General features: G+C 38.4%; 1 protein-coding gene across 1 annotated transcript; it reads right to left on the bottom strand.

Annotated features, from left to right (window-relative positions):
• Nucleotides 1–7,787: 7,787 nt before the first annotated feature.
• THAP12 (THAP domain containing 12) lies at nucleotides 7,788–13,697 on the bottom strand. The gene is made up of 4 exons (XM_031060983.1): nucleotides 13,571–13,697; nucleotides 11,961–12,068; nucleotides 10,956–10,992; nucleotides 7,788–10,677 (listed from the first exon to the last, which is right to left on the bottom strand). Exons 1-4 carry the CDS (start codon nucleotides 13,583–13,585, stop codon nucleotides 8,732–8,734), a joined length of 2,106 nt encoding a protein of 701 aa, XP_030916843.1. The 5' UTR covers nucleotides 13,586–13,697; the 3' UTR covers nucleotides 7,788–8,731.
• Nucleotides 13,698–14,524: the final 827 nt, after the last annotated feature.

Below are 14,524 nucleotides of genomic sequence, written 5' to 3' on the forward strand. Positions count from 1 at the left end.
AAAAAAAAAAAAAAAAAAAAAAACAAAAAAAAAAAACAAATCAAAACCCCCAAGTCTTTGCAATGGCAAAATTAAATTTCTTAGTGGAGCAGGAAATACTGCCATTTTACCTGTGGTGAATCATAGAATCATAGAAAGGTTTGGAAGGGACTTTAAAGATCATCTTTTTCTACTCCCCTGCCATTGAGTAGGGACACCTTTCACTAGACTAGTTTGCTCCAAGCCCTGTCCAACTGGCCAGGCACACTTCCAGGGATGGGGCAGCCAGAGCTTGTCTGGGTAACCTCTGCCAGGGCCTCACCACCCTCACAGGGGACCATATCTTCCTAATCTCAATCTACCCTCCTCCAGTCTAAAGTAATTTCCTCTTGTCCTATCAGGTTTAGAATTTAACTTACCTTCATTAAAATCTGTAGTGCTTACTCTGCATTTATTCTACAGTCACAGACGATGGTAAATCCATTGAATGCTGCAAATGAAAGATGTGAACACTGTCTAGGACTAGCTAGTCTAACTCAAGGTAGGAACTCTCACTTTTATGACTTTGCAGTGTTCACAAAAGACCTTTGGCCAATAATGGGAGATTGTTGCTGCAATAGCAGGATAGTTGCTGAAACAAGAGTGGGCTGTGGCCCAAATTATATTAGGTATTTAGAAATGTTCAGTACTGCTATGCCTAAAATAAGCAAATCTCTACTCATCACCTTGTCTATGGTACCCAGCTACATCCATGGTCCTCTCCCAACTCATTTGCAACTGAAAACCACTAAACTGCTGGCTCAGTTTGGAAAAATCAAATTTAAGCTTTGAAGTCAATTAGGCATCACAAAGTAAAACACTGAAACACCTAATCACCTGCTGGTTGGGCCAAAGAGACAGCTAGGGGTCTTCAAAACATTTGGAATCAGATATTTAATGTGATTCCAGGTCAGTTGTGGAACATTAAAAAGTTTAGAGGAATCAATAGAAAAAGAAATACGAGGGGAGTTTTAAATTATCCCTTCAACTTAAGTAGTGACTTTTTAGGAGTGATTTTTTTTGTGGGAGTCATGTTTTCTGTGGGAGTAATTCCAATACTTTAAGTTGCAAAGAGAAAGACCATTTTTACTAGTGGTGTCCACATCAAATCCATTAAGCAAATCAGCAATGACCACTTTTAAATTGTCTGCCTATGGCTGACAATTTGCATAAAATTTAACTGCAGAGAGCAGCAAACAGCACCCACTCTCCCTGGCCCTGCAGGGACCTCGAGGCAGGATACAGCTGGAGTGAGCTACAGCCACCCTCTGTCCACTAATGCCTCTGCACCCAACTGGAGTTCCACGCTATAGAAAAATGTCTGATTTAGCTCTGAAGCCTTCACATGATAAAGAATCCATCCTGCTTTCTAATGACCTGCTCTGGTGCTAATTAATCACCCTGTTGACAGCAACCATCTTCCACCCTGAATATTCCTGCCCTCCCTGTCGAATCCTTGTCTCCAAGCCTGTTAACTCTTGGAGTCCTGAAATGTTATGATTTATGGCTGTGATAGATGAGTAATGCAATGATTGACTCTCACAATTAACAGACAAATATGTATATAGGTTAAGAAAAGTTTTATGGATTTACAGTTATGTTGTACCCCTTCATGTGGTTGTCAAGGGACAGCCGGGTTGGGACATCTGGGAGGGCTGGCTTGCCACTATGGTGACATCTGACCTCCTATCAGGGTCTGAGGAAGAGACCTCCACCACTGGACAGCGAAGAAGGGGTTGATGGACAGAACTTTGGGAGGGGTTAAAGGGTTAAAAAGGGAAAACCTCCATTGTGAGGGGGCTGAGCACATGGTGGGGAAAATCTTTTGCTCCCAGTGCTGTAACCTTTTTCCTTTATTCAATCTTCTGTTGTATTTTTGATAAGGTTTAATAAACCTTCCTAAACTATGAAAAGTGAGTAGCTACTTCTCACATGGCTTAAATATTTTTATGAAAGACTCTTGCCTATTATAGCAAAACTGTAACAAAAGCTGCATGGAAGACCACCACACCCTGAGTGCGCCTTCTGATTGAGGCCCTGGACTGCAAGTTGATGGAGATAAGATAAAATTACTCAGGTCTGGGCTGGGGGAGATCACAGGAGGACCAAGCCTAGCATTTTGGGGTGGAGATGGCAGCTGCAGGCTTATCTGCTGCCCAGCTCACACAGACCCTCATACCAAAGTGGGGAGGAAGAGAGGTTTTGGGTGTGTGGTGAGGGGGTGTCATGGCCCATCAAACCCATCAAAGGCACATCCACAGGACAGCAGAGGGGTGTCATGGCCCATCAAAGCCCTCCCCACAAAGGGGTTCCCAGACCCTGCACCAGAGCACTGCATGCAATGCAAAATGATGCAACAGATCCAGACTCTTGCAAGGGACAGTTTCAAACCTAGCCCCCTCAGGGGAGGCTCCTGGGCATTCCCACCTGCCCAAATGTATATGAATCCATGGGATTCCATACTTTTTGGTGTGGGGGACCCTCGCCACCAAGAAGACCAGATGGAGGGAAGTGACAATGCTGGAAATGATACAAAGTTGAAAAAATTTTATGTAACTATTCAGTTTGATTCCCCTTTGCCCTGGGGGAAGGGAATTGAAGTTTCTTCAGGGGACTGTTCTGCTAGATGAAGTCTAATGAGCTTAACATCCCAACAGACTGGGAGTAGTACAGAAGATACACAAAAGATAACAATCATTACTGACCACTAACATCAACTCCAAACATCTCCCCTGGCATGGTTGGAGACACCTAGTCCGAGGAAAAAAAGATAGGAATGAGAACCTAATTGGCATCAGAGGTGAAGAAATCCATATCCAATAGGCTACCACATACTAAGAACTGCACAACTTGGGACCAATGACCAATGAACCAATGAATTTCTACAGGTTTTGACTGTGTAAAATATGTGAAAAGTCTAATAAAATCCATGTGTGATGAAATTATTTTCTCTGCACTACCCGAGCACTGTGCGGATGAAATTATTTCTGTTGCACATCCTGGCCAGAATGAAGTAATGCCTTGATTCTCTAACACTAACAATGTTGTTGGAGAGTTGTTTGGTTTTCCCACAGTTTCCTTGACAATGAGACATCACTGGGACATTCGGATTAACGGAAAGAAGGTGGCTGTTATTTAAATGCAGGTGGCTCTCTGCAGATAACTCCACAGGGCCATCCTGAAGGCTGCCAAGCAGCAATTTAGCATTGTCTCTGTTTGCACAGAAGGACCTCAGTAACCTGGAAAGCACAGAAGAAGGAAATGTTTTCTCCCTTACATACTTTGGGCTGTGTACATTCAGCATCCTTCCTCAGCAGCTGCTCTTGAAAAATGTCAGCAGCAGCCTGAGGGTCCTTTAGGGCTGTCAGTGTCAAGAATGACTCTAAAGCAATCATGCAGGGACAAAACCCCTACACCAGAATCACACCAATCACACTACAATGGGTCCTTACATGATTGGGCTGCAAGACTGAATTCTTCAGAATAAAATCAATTTCAGCTGCTTACTGGGAATCAGCAAGTCTAGTGATCTAGCCTTCAGTAAGGTATTTAGTCCTAGCATCTGCAATATATTTAAAAGCTAAAATAATCCTAATATGCCTGACTTTTCAGTAGGAAATAAAAGTAAATTAATCACACTGCTTGTCTGCTAGAATATAGTAAATTGCCAGACAGAAATGGTGATAACAGTTTTGCATGCTCTTACATATACTGTTCTCCACCTTTATATTTTCAGCCCAGTTTCCGAAAGGAAAACAAATTTTTAAATCCTGTAAATGTCTTGGGCTACTTGTGTGAACTTATCAAACTTCCACTAGAATCTTTGAACCAACTGGCCATTTTCATACAAATATGGGGAGGAAAGATGGGTCCTGCAGAGCCACCAGAGACAGAGACTCTGAAGTTCACCTTGCTAGAGCACACAGCTGGATATGGGCCACCCTTTATCAGACAGAGACACAACCCAGGTGAGCTCCCCTTGGAAACACAAATGAAGATGAAATGAAGCTGCTTTGGCTCTGCTAATCCCAAAGCAACATAATTCTTCTGTCACACCAGCAGTCCCCACCTCAGTTCCCACTTCCTACCCCAATCCTGTGCGATCACAGTGACAAAAGGGCACTTTGCAAAAGAACAAAGAGAATCACCAGTAATTTTTCATCCATAATGGGATACAGACACAGTTTTCTCCTAAAAGTAAAAGTAAATAAACTCAGGAAATAGCCAGAGGTGACCTTATGATGCTGAATTGTACCCCTATTTGTCAGAAGCAATGACTGAACAACACGTGAACTGAAACTGAGAAGCAAAGTTTACTTTGTAGACAAATAAAATGGAGAACTGTTGGCCTGAATTTGGGAAGGGGAAATGAAAAGGTGTAAAGTAGGAAAAAATACAGCACATGTAATATCTAATAGCTGAAATGTAGTACAGTCTGATTTTTCTATTCTCCAATCCACCATTAAAATGAGTGGATTATCAAAAAGGCAAACTCTGAAATTGTTTGGAAAGATTTAAGTTTCCCAGATATCCAGAAAGCCACCTGGGGAATGAAATTAAATACCAAGGTAGCTAAACAAGGACAGCCCCAGTGCTCTATTCAGATGCTGAATTTTGTTCCTGAATGGAGATTTTCAAAGTCTGTGCTCTTTCCTGCATGCTTTTTAGAAAAAAGCAAGTTTGCTGCAGGAAAATAAATAATTAGAAACTCTGCACAATATGGCAAAAATCAAATTAACAATTACTGTGTCACAGAACATGCACATTGAATTCTATTTGATTAACAGTGTTATTTTTCAAAGTAAAGAAAGCTTATAAAGAGCATGCACATGTTTTGAAACTGCTGCAGATGTGTTTAAAACTTCCAACCCCCTTTTTTTTTTCTTTTTTACTGATGTCTCAGTAGTTACATTTAGGCAAAATGTTGGGGAGATTCCTATTTCTATTCCTTGTTGGAACTGTTTTCCTTAGGGAAAGTAGAGAACACTACAGGTCTCGAAATGACAGAATGTTAAGCTTCTTTGGGATAACACTTACTTTTATTCTAGGTTAGTGGCTGTTTCTTGAAACATACAATAAATAGATTTATTTTCCTCTGCTTAAGAGTAATTGGGATGTTTCTGGCCACTCTGAGATTTTGCACTGTTGCACAGAAAGTGATTGTGGAAGACAGAATAGTTGCACCTAGCATCCTTAAGTGGTTCTGCTTCTGCACTTCTTTACAGCACAACCTTGGCACCTGAACAAGTGGATATAGGATTTCTGAAGACAATGACAGAAATAACACTACAGGAGACAAAATGATACATGTTCTTTCCAAGTATCAATAGTGTTTTCTAGCAGGAATTCTGTGCATGGGAAAAGGACATACATTTTGTGTATTAAAACAAGCATTGCTTTCACAGAGCACAATAGGCTGAGCAGCTATGGAAGTCTACTTTCACTAAAAATTATATCTGAGCAGCAATACTTACACTAATTGTAACAGACCAATTACTTCATTACACAGAACGTGCCAAAATGCCAGGTCAAACTAAGGTAAATACCTCACCTTGGAAATACACGCTGCCCTGAACTGACAGACTATTTAAAAACTGTAATTCCCTGTCTCCACAATCTGTTCAACAAAACAGAATCCAAGTTTATCTTCAGTGATTGTTTCATTTTCAGACACATTTTTATCAGTCTCAGACCTGCTGTAGCAAAATTGTGTAACTGGATTACACTACAGTTGCATTCTTTCTGTACACCCCTAGAAATCAGACGGGAAGCACTGTAGTTTCAGTAAATTGTTCTCCTCCACAGAAACCTCTCATGTTGAAGAGGCACCTGTCATTGCAGCCTGTTATGCCTTTGCTCCTCCACATCATAGACCAATCATAGAATCCCAGCATGACCTGGGTAGGAAAGGACCTTACAGACCATCTCAATCCACCCCCCTGCCATGGGCAGGGACACTTTCCTTCAGACCAGGTTGCTCCAAGCCGTGTCCAACCTAGCCTTGGACATTTCCAGGGATGGGGCAGCCACAGCTTCTCTGGGCAACCTGTGCCAGCGTTGTACGACCCACAGAGACAAGAATTTTCCCCAACATCTAATCTTAATCTCCCTTCTTTTAGTTTTCAGCATCCTACTAAATCATCACTATTCAGACTAATTCCTATAGGTATCAAAAAATCAAGAGATTCCTCACCAACAGGACAAATCAAATTGTAATAAATCAGGAGCTCCCGATTTATTACAGACAAGCTAAATATCTCTGTGAAAGACAGTTCAAAACCAAAAGATTGAGCCAGCTATTTAACAACACTTATCACAAGTATGTGCCTTCAGCGGAGCTCCAGTAGACACTTAGTAACTTAAGTAGAGTTTTACTGCACTTCCCTTCTTCAATTTGTCTCAGTGCACTGGTTAGAAAGGCCTCATCTACACAGCAGAAAGCAGTCTTCAGCTCTTTTGGCCACTTCTACGGTACTGGATATCAATTTTCCTTCTCTGACTGCACCTGTAAGCCCAGGCTCATCCAACCTGACTTTACTGACACAGGGCTCATGACCACTGATGTCATGACCACATGTTACTGTCTTTAGCAGGGGAACTCACAGAACTCCAAGATGGAAAATATTTTTTAATTTATTTTATTAAAATTATAATTGAGATAATCTTTAAAAAGAGCCAATTTTCCATACTACTTTTAATTTTAAAATGTTTTTCATAGCTTTAACCAAGATTTGGGAGCTATTTTCATATATGAGAGGTACAGAGAAAGCTATTAGCTAAAACATTTTTTACTATTGAGACAAGAATTGCAATAACGTGAAAGTATGTCAGAAAGCATATGCAAATACTATTGGAAAGAAAAGATAATGTTTAGAAAAGGTGAGTTTTTTTCCAAATTTGATCTTATTGTTTTCACTACATTAGAGCACTATGAACTCATAATCTTTAGAATCATTCAATTTGCTGTTGCTGGGGGCCTTCCACTGCAAGTGCAAAGGACAGAAAAGTACTGCTATTTCCCACCTGCCCCCAACATAAGAAGGACATGAACCTGGTAATGGGACTGGAGCACCTCCCATATGGAGACAGGACAAGAAAGTAGCGGCTGTTCAGCCTGGAGAAGAGAAGGTTGTGTGGAGACCTCACAGAGCCTTCCAGTGTCTGAAGGGGCTACAGGGAAGCTGGAGAGGAACTCTGCATCAGGAACTGTAGTGACAGGACAAGGGGGAATGGCTTTTAGCTAAAAGAGAGGAAATTTACATTAGATACCAGAGGAAATCCTTGGCTGTGAGGGCAGTGAGGCCCTGGCACAGGTTGCCCAGAGAAGCTGTGGATACCCCATTCCTGGAAGAGTTCAAGGCCAGGCTGGATGGGGCTTGGAGCAGCCAGATCTAGTGGAAGGTGTCCCTGCCTATGGCAGGAGGTGGAAATGGATGAGCTTTAAGTTTCCTTCCAACCCAAGCAATTTGATTTTTTGATGTTTGATTCAATAAATAAGTTATAAACCTGTCATGCATCAGGATAGCTCCAAAACTTTACTTTAGAACCATTTCAAATTTAATTTCTTTCTGCCTGATTGTCACAACTTCTATCAGTAAAACCACTGTAGTTAGTGCTATCTCAAGATACTTTAAAAAACCTTGCAGAACATGCAGATCAGTGGTACTATCACACAGTTTCCTCTGTCTTCAGAAAATGCCTGCTCACTAGAATTGCAAAAACAATGAAGAAAAAATTGCTAAAATAAAAAGGCGCCTTTACAGAACACATTTCCAGAGGCACAGCTTTACTAGGAAATCCAATGCTATGTAAAAAGCAATTCACATTTTATTTTAAATTTCCATAAACTGTACAAAAAAGTTTCATTCTCACCAAAAATAACAGCAATATTTCCAATCTTACTTCAAGACAAACAACAAACTCTTATTTTAATCTTTCCAGAGTGAATTTACAAATAAACATAAGATGGATGGAGTTTGCGTCACAGTCGGGGCAAGCAAACAGATTTAAACATTTGTGGAATAAATTTGAAGTTTTTAGTGTCTTTTAAGAACTTAAATACTCCTGCCATGCCTGTTAAGCCTAAAGAAAAAAGTTTTGTGTCTGACACAAAGGAATGTAAACAGTCATCAAGAGATTAAAGAGGTTGACTCTTCCAACAAAACCGTAAACGTACCCCTATATCACTGACATTCACTTTACACTGAGACCTGTCCACAGCATGGGGATCGTGCAATAGCTGAATCCATTCTCCAAAATGCCACTTAAATATACAAAGACTTTCTTAAAAGTTAGGGTTTTTAAAAAAAAATCCTAAGTAAAAGAACTGAAATAGATTATACTCTTTTTAATAGTTTGAATTTCTTTCTTATCCTAATTAATCAGTGAATATGTAACAGCCCCATCAGATCTACAATCATAATGTACTTTTTCCACGATGCAATAAAGTAAATGAGCACCTAGTTAAGCCAATCAGATGTAGAAAGCACCTCTGCCAAGAGCATGGGCTTGTGTCAGGCTTGATTTTGTTTGCCAAACACATTTAGTATGGACTAACACCACATAATTTAGGTCTTTGACCACAGCTTGTTCAGCCCAAGGCCTAAAATGAAAACACAATTGCAGTGATTTTTTAAGATTTCACCGGTTTTTCTCCCCAGCTTTGAAACTTAATTAAGAAGAAGTTTCAATAGATTGGTTAGAGCTTAAAAAGTCAGGCATTATCTGTTACTTCAGAATTGTTTGAAGGAATACAGTCTTGAAATTCCACTTTATCTGGATAGAGTTTAATGTAAGTGTCCACCATCAAATCTAAGTCATGTTTTATATCAATGTTTATGTTGAGCAAAGCAAGGTTGCTTGACCTTTGCCCTGTCAAGGTGTTTTTTAGGTATGCCTTTAAGCGCTTTCGTCCTATTCCGTACTTTTCATTCTCCACCTTCATCACTGGAAGTAAGCACAAGACTTTAAGCAATGCATAAACATTAGGGAAGAACTTTATGTCAGGCAAGTGAAGTGCTTCATAAATAGTAGCTGGAAGTTCAATATCTTTTCCTCTGTGCTTCCACTTGATTCTCCAACAGTGAAGCTCAGCAGAAAGTGTGTCTGGATTGGGTAAGTCATTTTTGAACATGTCAGCATGATGTTCCTCAGATGTATTGAATTTGAGCTGTCCCATGACTGAGGGCACTAATGATAAACACTTAAGAGCTTTTAAATGTTGTTCTGAGAAAATATCTTTTAGTTCTTGAATAATATGCTCTACTGTTGGGACACTCAGGATTTCTTTGTAGTAATTTTCTGATGTCATATCAGGGTCAAAGTTCCCCTGTTGTGCCCTGAGAAATTTTCCTGGGAGTTTTATTTGTACATCCAGTTTTGTAGCCAAGTTTGTGGCTTCCTCAAACCAAAATTCATGGTAAACTTCAATATTCTCCATCACTTCGTTCAGAGAGTGCAATACTGCTGTTAAGCTGCCAGCTGCAAAGAACACATCTGATGTTTGTCCCTGGAGATTTTTTCCAAATGCTCTTGTAAAAGACAGAACATTTTTCATAATTACAATAGTGACAATGAAATCAAAATCTGTTAGTGCACTTGAAAGTACAAATGCTCGACCAACAATGAAGTTGTTCCACCTGACAGAAAAGTCACTGCTCACTGCATCCAAGCACAGCACCAGCGCTTGCAGGAGGTCCACTAATACCTCAAAAGTATCATGCCTGCCTGTCCACTGAGAACGGCAGATCTTCTTCAACTCATTACCTTTTTCATTATTGTCCTGAAAAAGAGCAGAAATTGTGTTGTCCAGTTCTACTAGTAATTGTGGAGACTGATTAAAAAGACAGTAAACTTCTTCAATTGTTCCTAATGCAATGGAAACACCAACAACAGGAACGGATTTTGCCAGCCAAACATTTAAGGCACATGAGGAACACAGCGTATACACAGCTTGTGGATACTTTTCCAAGAGTCTTGTAGCCACAACTTTCATTTTAGAAGCAAATCCACTGGAGACAATGTAGGCTTGACCCCGACAGTACTCCATGTTTAGACCCCACTTTTCAGTAATAGTTGCGTGGAATTTAACAGCTAAAATTTCAGGATCAGCCTCATATGGTAAAAACCCTATGAATTCTTCTCTGAGATTGTGAGACTCATCAACGAACCTCACCAGCACTGGCAAATGTTCCTCTCCTGCTATGTCCACTACTTCATCGGTGACAATAGAAAAGAAGTGTGAGTCTCTTACTTCCCTCAGTGTCTCCTCTCTAACACAGTTTTCACAGATCTCAAGCATTTGTTTCTGCTGAGTTTTTGAACAATACTCGAGGTTGACTGCAGTCATCTCAAATCGTTTCCTCAGAACTTCATCGCCACCATTTATTCTGTATTCCAGTAGAGCCTGAAAGTTATCTGAAGTAAAAATGCCTTCTGGAAGTTCATCAACATTATGGCCATCCAATGGAATATTTTGTTTACCCATTAAGATCAAAATTTCAAATAATGATTTAAGGTAATCTTTGTTTTCTCTTTCTTCCAGTGTTAAGGGGACGGTTTTTTCCTCTTGTTCTTCCCCTCCTTCCTCTGAGACAGTGTTTTGCTCATTGTTTTCATTTGATTCTTGAGTTGCCTGTTTCCGTTCAAAAGCATCATCAACTACAAAATGAAAATACTGTGTCAAAAATAAAATATAACATTACTTGCCCGTTATCTTTCAGTTACCAGAGTCCAGAGAAAAATGTTTCCAGTTTAAAAGTGAGTGAGTATTTTGGAAACAATTTATACTGGCTGGCTGAATCAAGAAGGAACTCAATTATCCTCCTGCTAAACTAATATAAACTAATAGTTATATATAAACTAATAGTTATGAGTCCTGCATTACCTCATCAGCCTTAGGAAATAAAGTTATTTTCTCAATTATTTTGATCACTTACTCTTTTGCTGCTTCAATGTTCTTATTTCATCTTCACTCTTTAAAAAAACAAACACAAAGAACTTATATTGATGACAATATGTAACATGTGACCTTAAAATATTAACATATCAAAATTAGATACAAATACTGTAGATGAGACCAGTTAACATTTGCCAAAAAGTGCTAGAAATTCTAACAGCAGGAGGTTTCTTGAGGTAGTTTATTACAGCCATGACATGTATCTACCAACTACATGAGAACAGTTGTATTAGGAGGTTCTTCAATATGTATCATTATTAGTAAATAGATTCTATAGCAATTTGGTAATGTGCTGCCAGTAGACAGAACTATCTTTAACTCCATTTTCAGTCAACAGATACAATCAAACTCACAAAGAATTATTTAGAAATTGTCTGAAATTTTTCAAGTATAAACAGAGATTAGGAGTGGAATTCCTCTTAATTGTCAGTATACTTATAACCATGGAGACACTTTCTCCCCTAAATGACACACAAGACACAGTCCCACAAAAATATTTCTCAATCTTGGTTTAATCCATGGATCATTTTTTCACAACAATAAGCTAAAACAAGCACGTCTGAATTGATTCAGATTTCAGAAGTTAAATAGGTGAACCAAAGATCACAATCAACATGCAGCAACAATTTTGGGATATCAAGCTTCAGTTGTGTTCAGCTGACACTGTAGTAACAAGGAAAAGAAAACTATGCATTTGATTTGGATGAAAGAATCAGCTCTGGACCAAGACATTTAATTTTCCAGATTATTTCTTCAAGACTTCCTTAGATAAATTTTTTATCCTGCATTTAATTTATAATCGACAAAAAAATGCAGGAATAGGCAGCATAGAAAATACAAACATTCAAGTGGCTAAATATTTTTATTTCCCATTTTTGTGTAAAAGTTTCACATTAACTTGTCTTTAAGAAAAGAGATTATTAAAAGAAAAGAAAAGAATCTTTTCTTTTAATAATAAACCAATAATTTTACATTAAAAACTTACCAGCTCTTTTATCCTTTTCCTATGTCTGCTGTGGGGATTGTTCAGGTGACTTGTTAGATCAAATATAGTTGGCACAGCGTTATCCCGTAAAACCGTTCTGTATGGGCTCTGTAAGAAAACAGACATCTCCAAAATCTTTGAGAAATTCCACACACTGTGCCCTTTTCTTTCTCTCCTTTTCTTGTTTATGTTACTATTCTAAAGTACTTTGACTTTTTGATGTTACCAAAGAGAAAGCTAAGCTATGCAATTTACATTTCAGGGATATCAAGAGAACACTGAAAATAGGAAGACAGATACTACAGAAAACTCCAATCCAAACTACAAATCCTTTTTTTTTAAATCCTCATTATCTTTATATCAAAGACCCTGGACGCAATAATTTTAACTTACTGCAATATTATGTTTTTTTTTTTAAATAAACATTCTGGATAAAAAGACATTTGTGCATCAGAAAGGAAACATTTTGTTACTATTGTGTTTTGGTTTTAATCACTAATTTCACAATTCTAGAAACATTTCATTGCGAAAATGTTCAATTGCTTTTTTTTGTAGAACTATGAAGTCCACCAAGTACTACTGTGAAAGATCATATTGAGGAAAAATTTTATCTGTGAATAAAAAAAAAGAAGAAAAAACTTCTAGATGATCATCCAAGTGCTCCCAGTTAAAAAAAATATTTAAAGTAAAATGTTATATTTGGATATACTGTAAAACTGTGTTGCCTATACTGGCTCATTTCTGCTGAGCACAAAATTGTAACTGATGTCATCTTGTTGTTAGATTGAAATACATTTCAAACAAACCCAGTATCAAAGCGTTTCCTTTCAGAGTCACAATTACTTCCAATTTCCATCTGTTTCAGGGATGCTGGCTATTTAGAGACCTCATCACGTGTAATACCACTAGGACTTCAGAGTTTGACCTGCATATTTTAATTATCCTTCATAACTAAAAGAACCATTTTGCTTATGTACCAGAGTGGAATTCAGCCTAGAAATGAAAACTTGATACAAAGTCCCAAGTCCACCCTTTCCTACTCTTATGCAAGCTGTTAAAATCATATTGTTGACAAAAAGAACTGAAAGCTATTACTTCATTAACAGAAAACAGTGCCTTGACTTCAGCCAGATGAAAATGTAACAGGAAATTATAGCTTGACAGATGTAAAGAGTGTTTAAATCTTGTGGCCACAACAGAGTGTAATTTAACCAAATCACACCATGTACACACTTCAGGAACAGGACATTAATTAGTTTAAATAATTAGAGAAATGCAAAATTACCCCAAATAAACTTATATAATATTGTAATCTCTAGTGAAACAAGGAAAGCACTGCAGTGAGCGACAGTGTGCAACAGACACATTAAACAGCCAGGAGCACCACCTTTTCTCTCTCCTCCTCTGACTGTTAATCTTCACTATCATTTTCAATGGCTGAGGGCCTGTGTGAAGCCCCAGACAATGGCAGTGAACCCAATTAAGACTAAGAAATTAATTTTCCAAGGGACAAATTACCCAGGAGCTGAAAGATTAAAAGGCAGCATTCTGGTGAAAAATGTCAGTCACATTTTGCAAGATGCAGTAAACAAATGCTTGTTTTTACTTACACTTCTGCATATCATAGAAGTCTCAAAATGTTTAGCACACAATCTGTAATGCTTGTTGAGTTGATCTGGAGTTTTATCTTCTAAATCTGCCCTTCGACAGTTCTCTACCCATCTCTGACATCTGCATGTAAGGAGAAGAATTAGATAATCTTAGGATAAAACAAAATCCTCTACGAATTCAAACCATACTCAAAATGGAGCACAAGTGAGTGTAAGTGACCTTGATACAAGGCTTGGAAAAGTTCTTCACAACTTCCTTTGGAACATCCCATCAAATTTTTGTAAAAACTACTTTTTCTGCTTTTGCTCACCTCTCAACATCTCCCCACCAAATTCAGGAGTCTTTTCCCTCAATTTATATATTCTTGCCTTTGTCCCACACTCACACACATAGAGCAAATTGTAGCACAGTGGGTCATGAAACTTAACTATTTAATTCTAAATAATTTGCTCTTGAAAAGAAAAATTAAAAACCAAAGAGATGTGCATGTAATCTAAAGTCATAATGTTTTCTAGGCAGTTTTTATGATGGCTGTTTTTTCCACCTCCCTTCAAAATGTAGTATTCTTCTTATTTATTGTGGTCACTGGGGGATTTTAGAGTAGATTTATGAAAGTGAAATAAAAACAATAGAAAAGCAACCATTCCACAGACAGTGCTTCCATGCCCAAAGGAAGTTCTCCTTAGATATCTATTTTTACATGTATTTACTTTTGCTTTGGATGAGTTCAAAAAGATATACCACAAGGATAAAGAAATATTTCCTTTACTGACAGGACTCCATTTAGGTATGCAAGAGACTGTCTGTTCTGGTGAGTAAACCACTTGCAGTAATTGATGCAAATGCAGTAGTCAGCTTGAGCTTCCCCTAATGGGGTACACACCATCACTCTCTAAGCAACAAAGTTACTTGTTCTAGAAGTTAGAAGAAAGCAATTTTACTATTACTTTTGA

Source organism: Geospiza fortis, unplaced genomic scaffold (genome assembly GCF_000277835.1).
Source record: "Geospiza fortis unplaced genomic scaffold, GeoFor_1.0 scaffold154, whole genome shotgun sequence".
NCBI classification, from domain to species: domain Eukaryota; kingdom Metazoa; phylum Chordata; class Aves; order Passeriformes; family Thraupidae; genus Geospiza; species Geospiza fortis.

What these genes read in the sequence shown, in the direction of transcription:
- THAP12 (XM_031060983.1), bottom strand. An exon ending in GGAAAAGGATAAAAGAGCTG is followed by an intron (nt 10,993 to 11,960) that starts GTAAGTTTTTAA and finishes GTTTTTTTAAAG; the next exon opens with AGTGAAGATGAAATAAGAAC. An exon ending in AACATTGAAGCAGCAAAAGA is followed by an intron (nt 10,678 to 10,955) that starts GTAAGTGATCAA and finishes TTCATTTTGTAG; the next exon opens with TTGATGATGCTTTTGAACGG.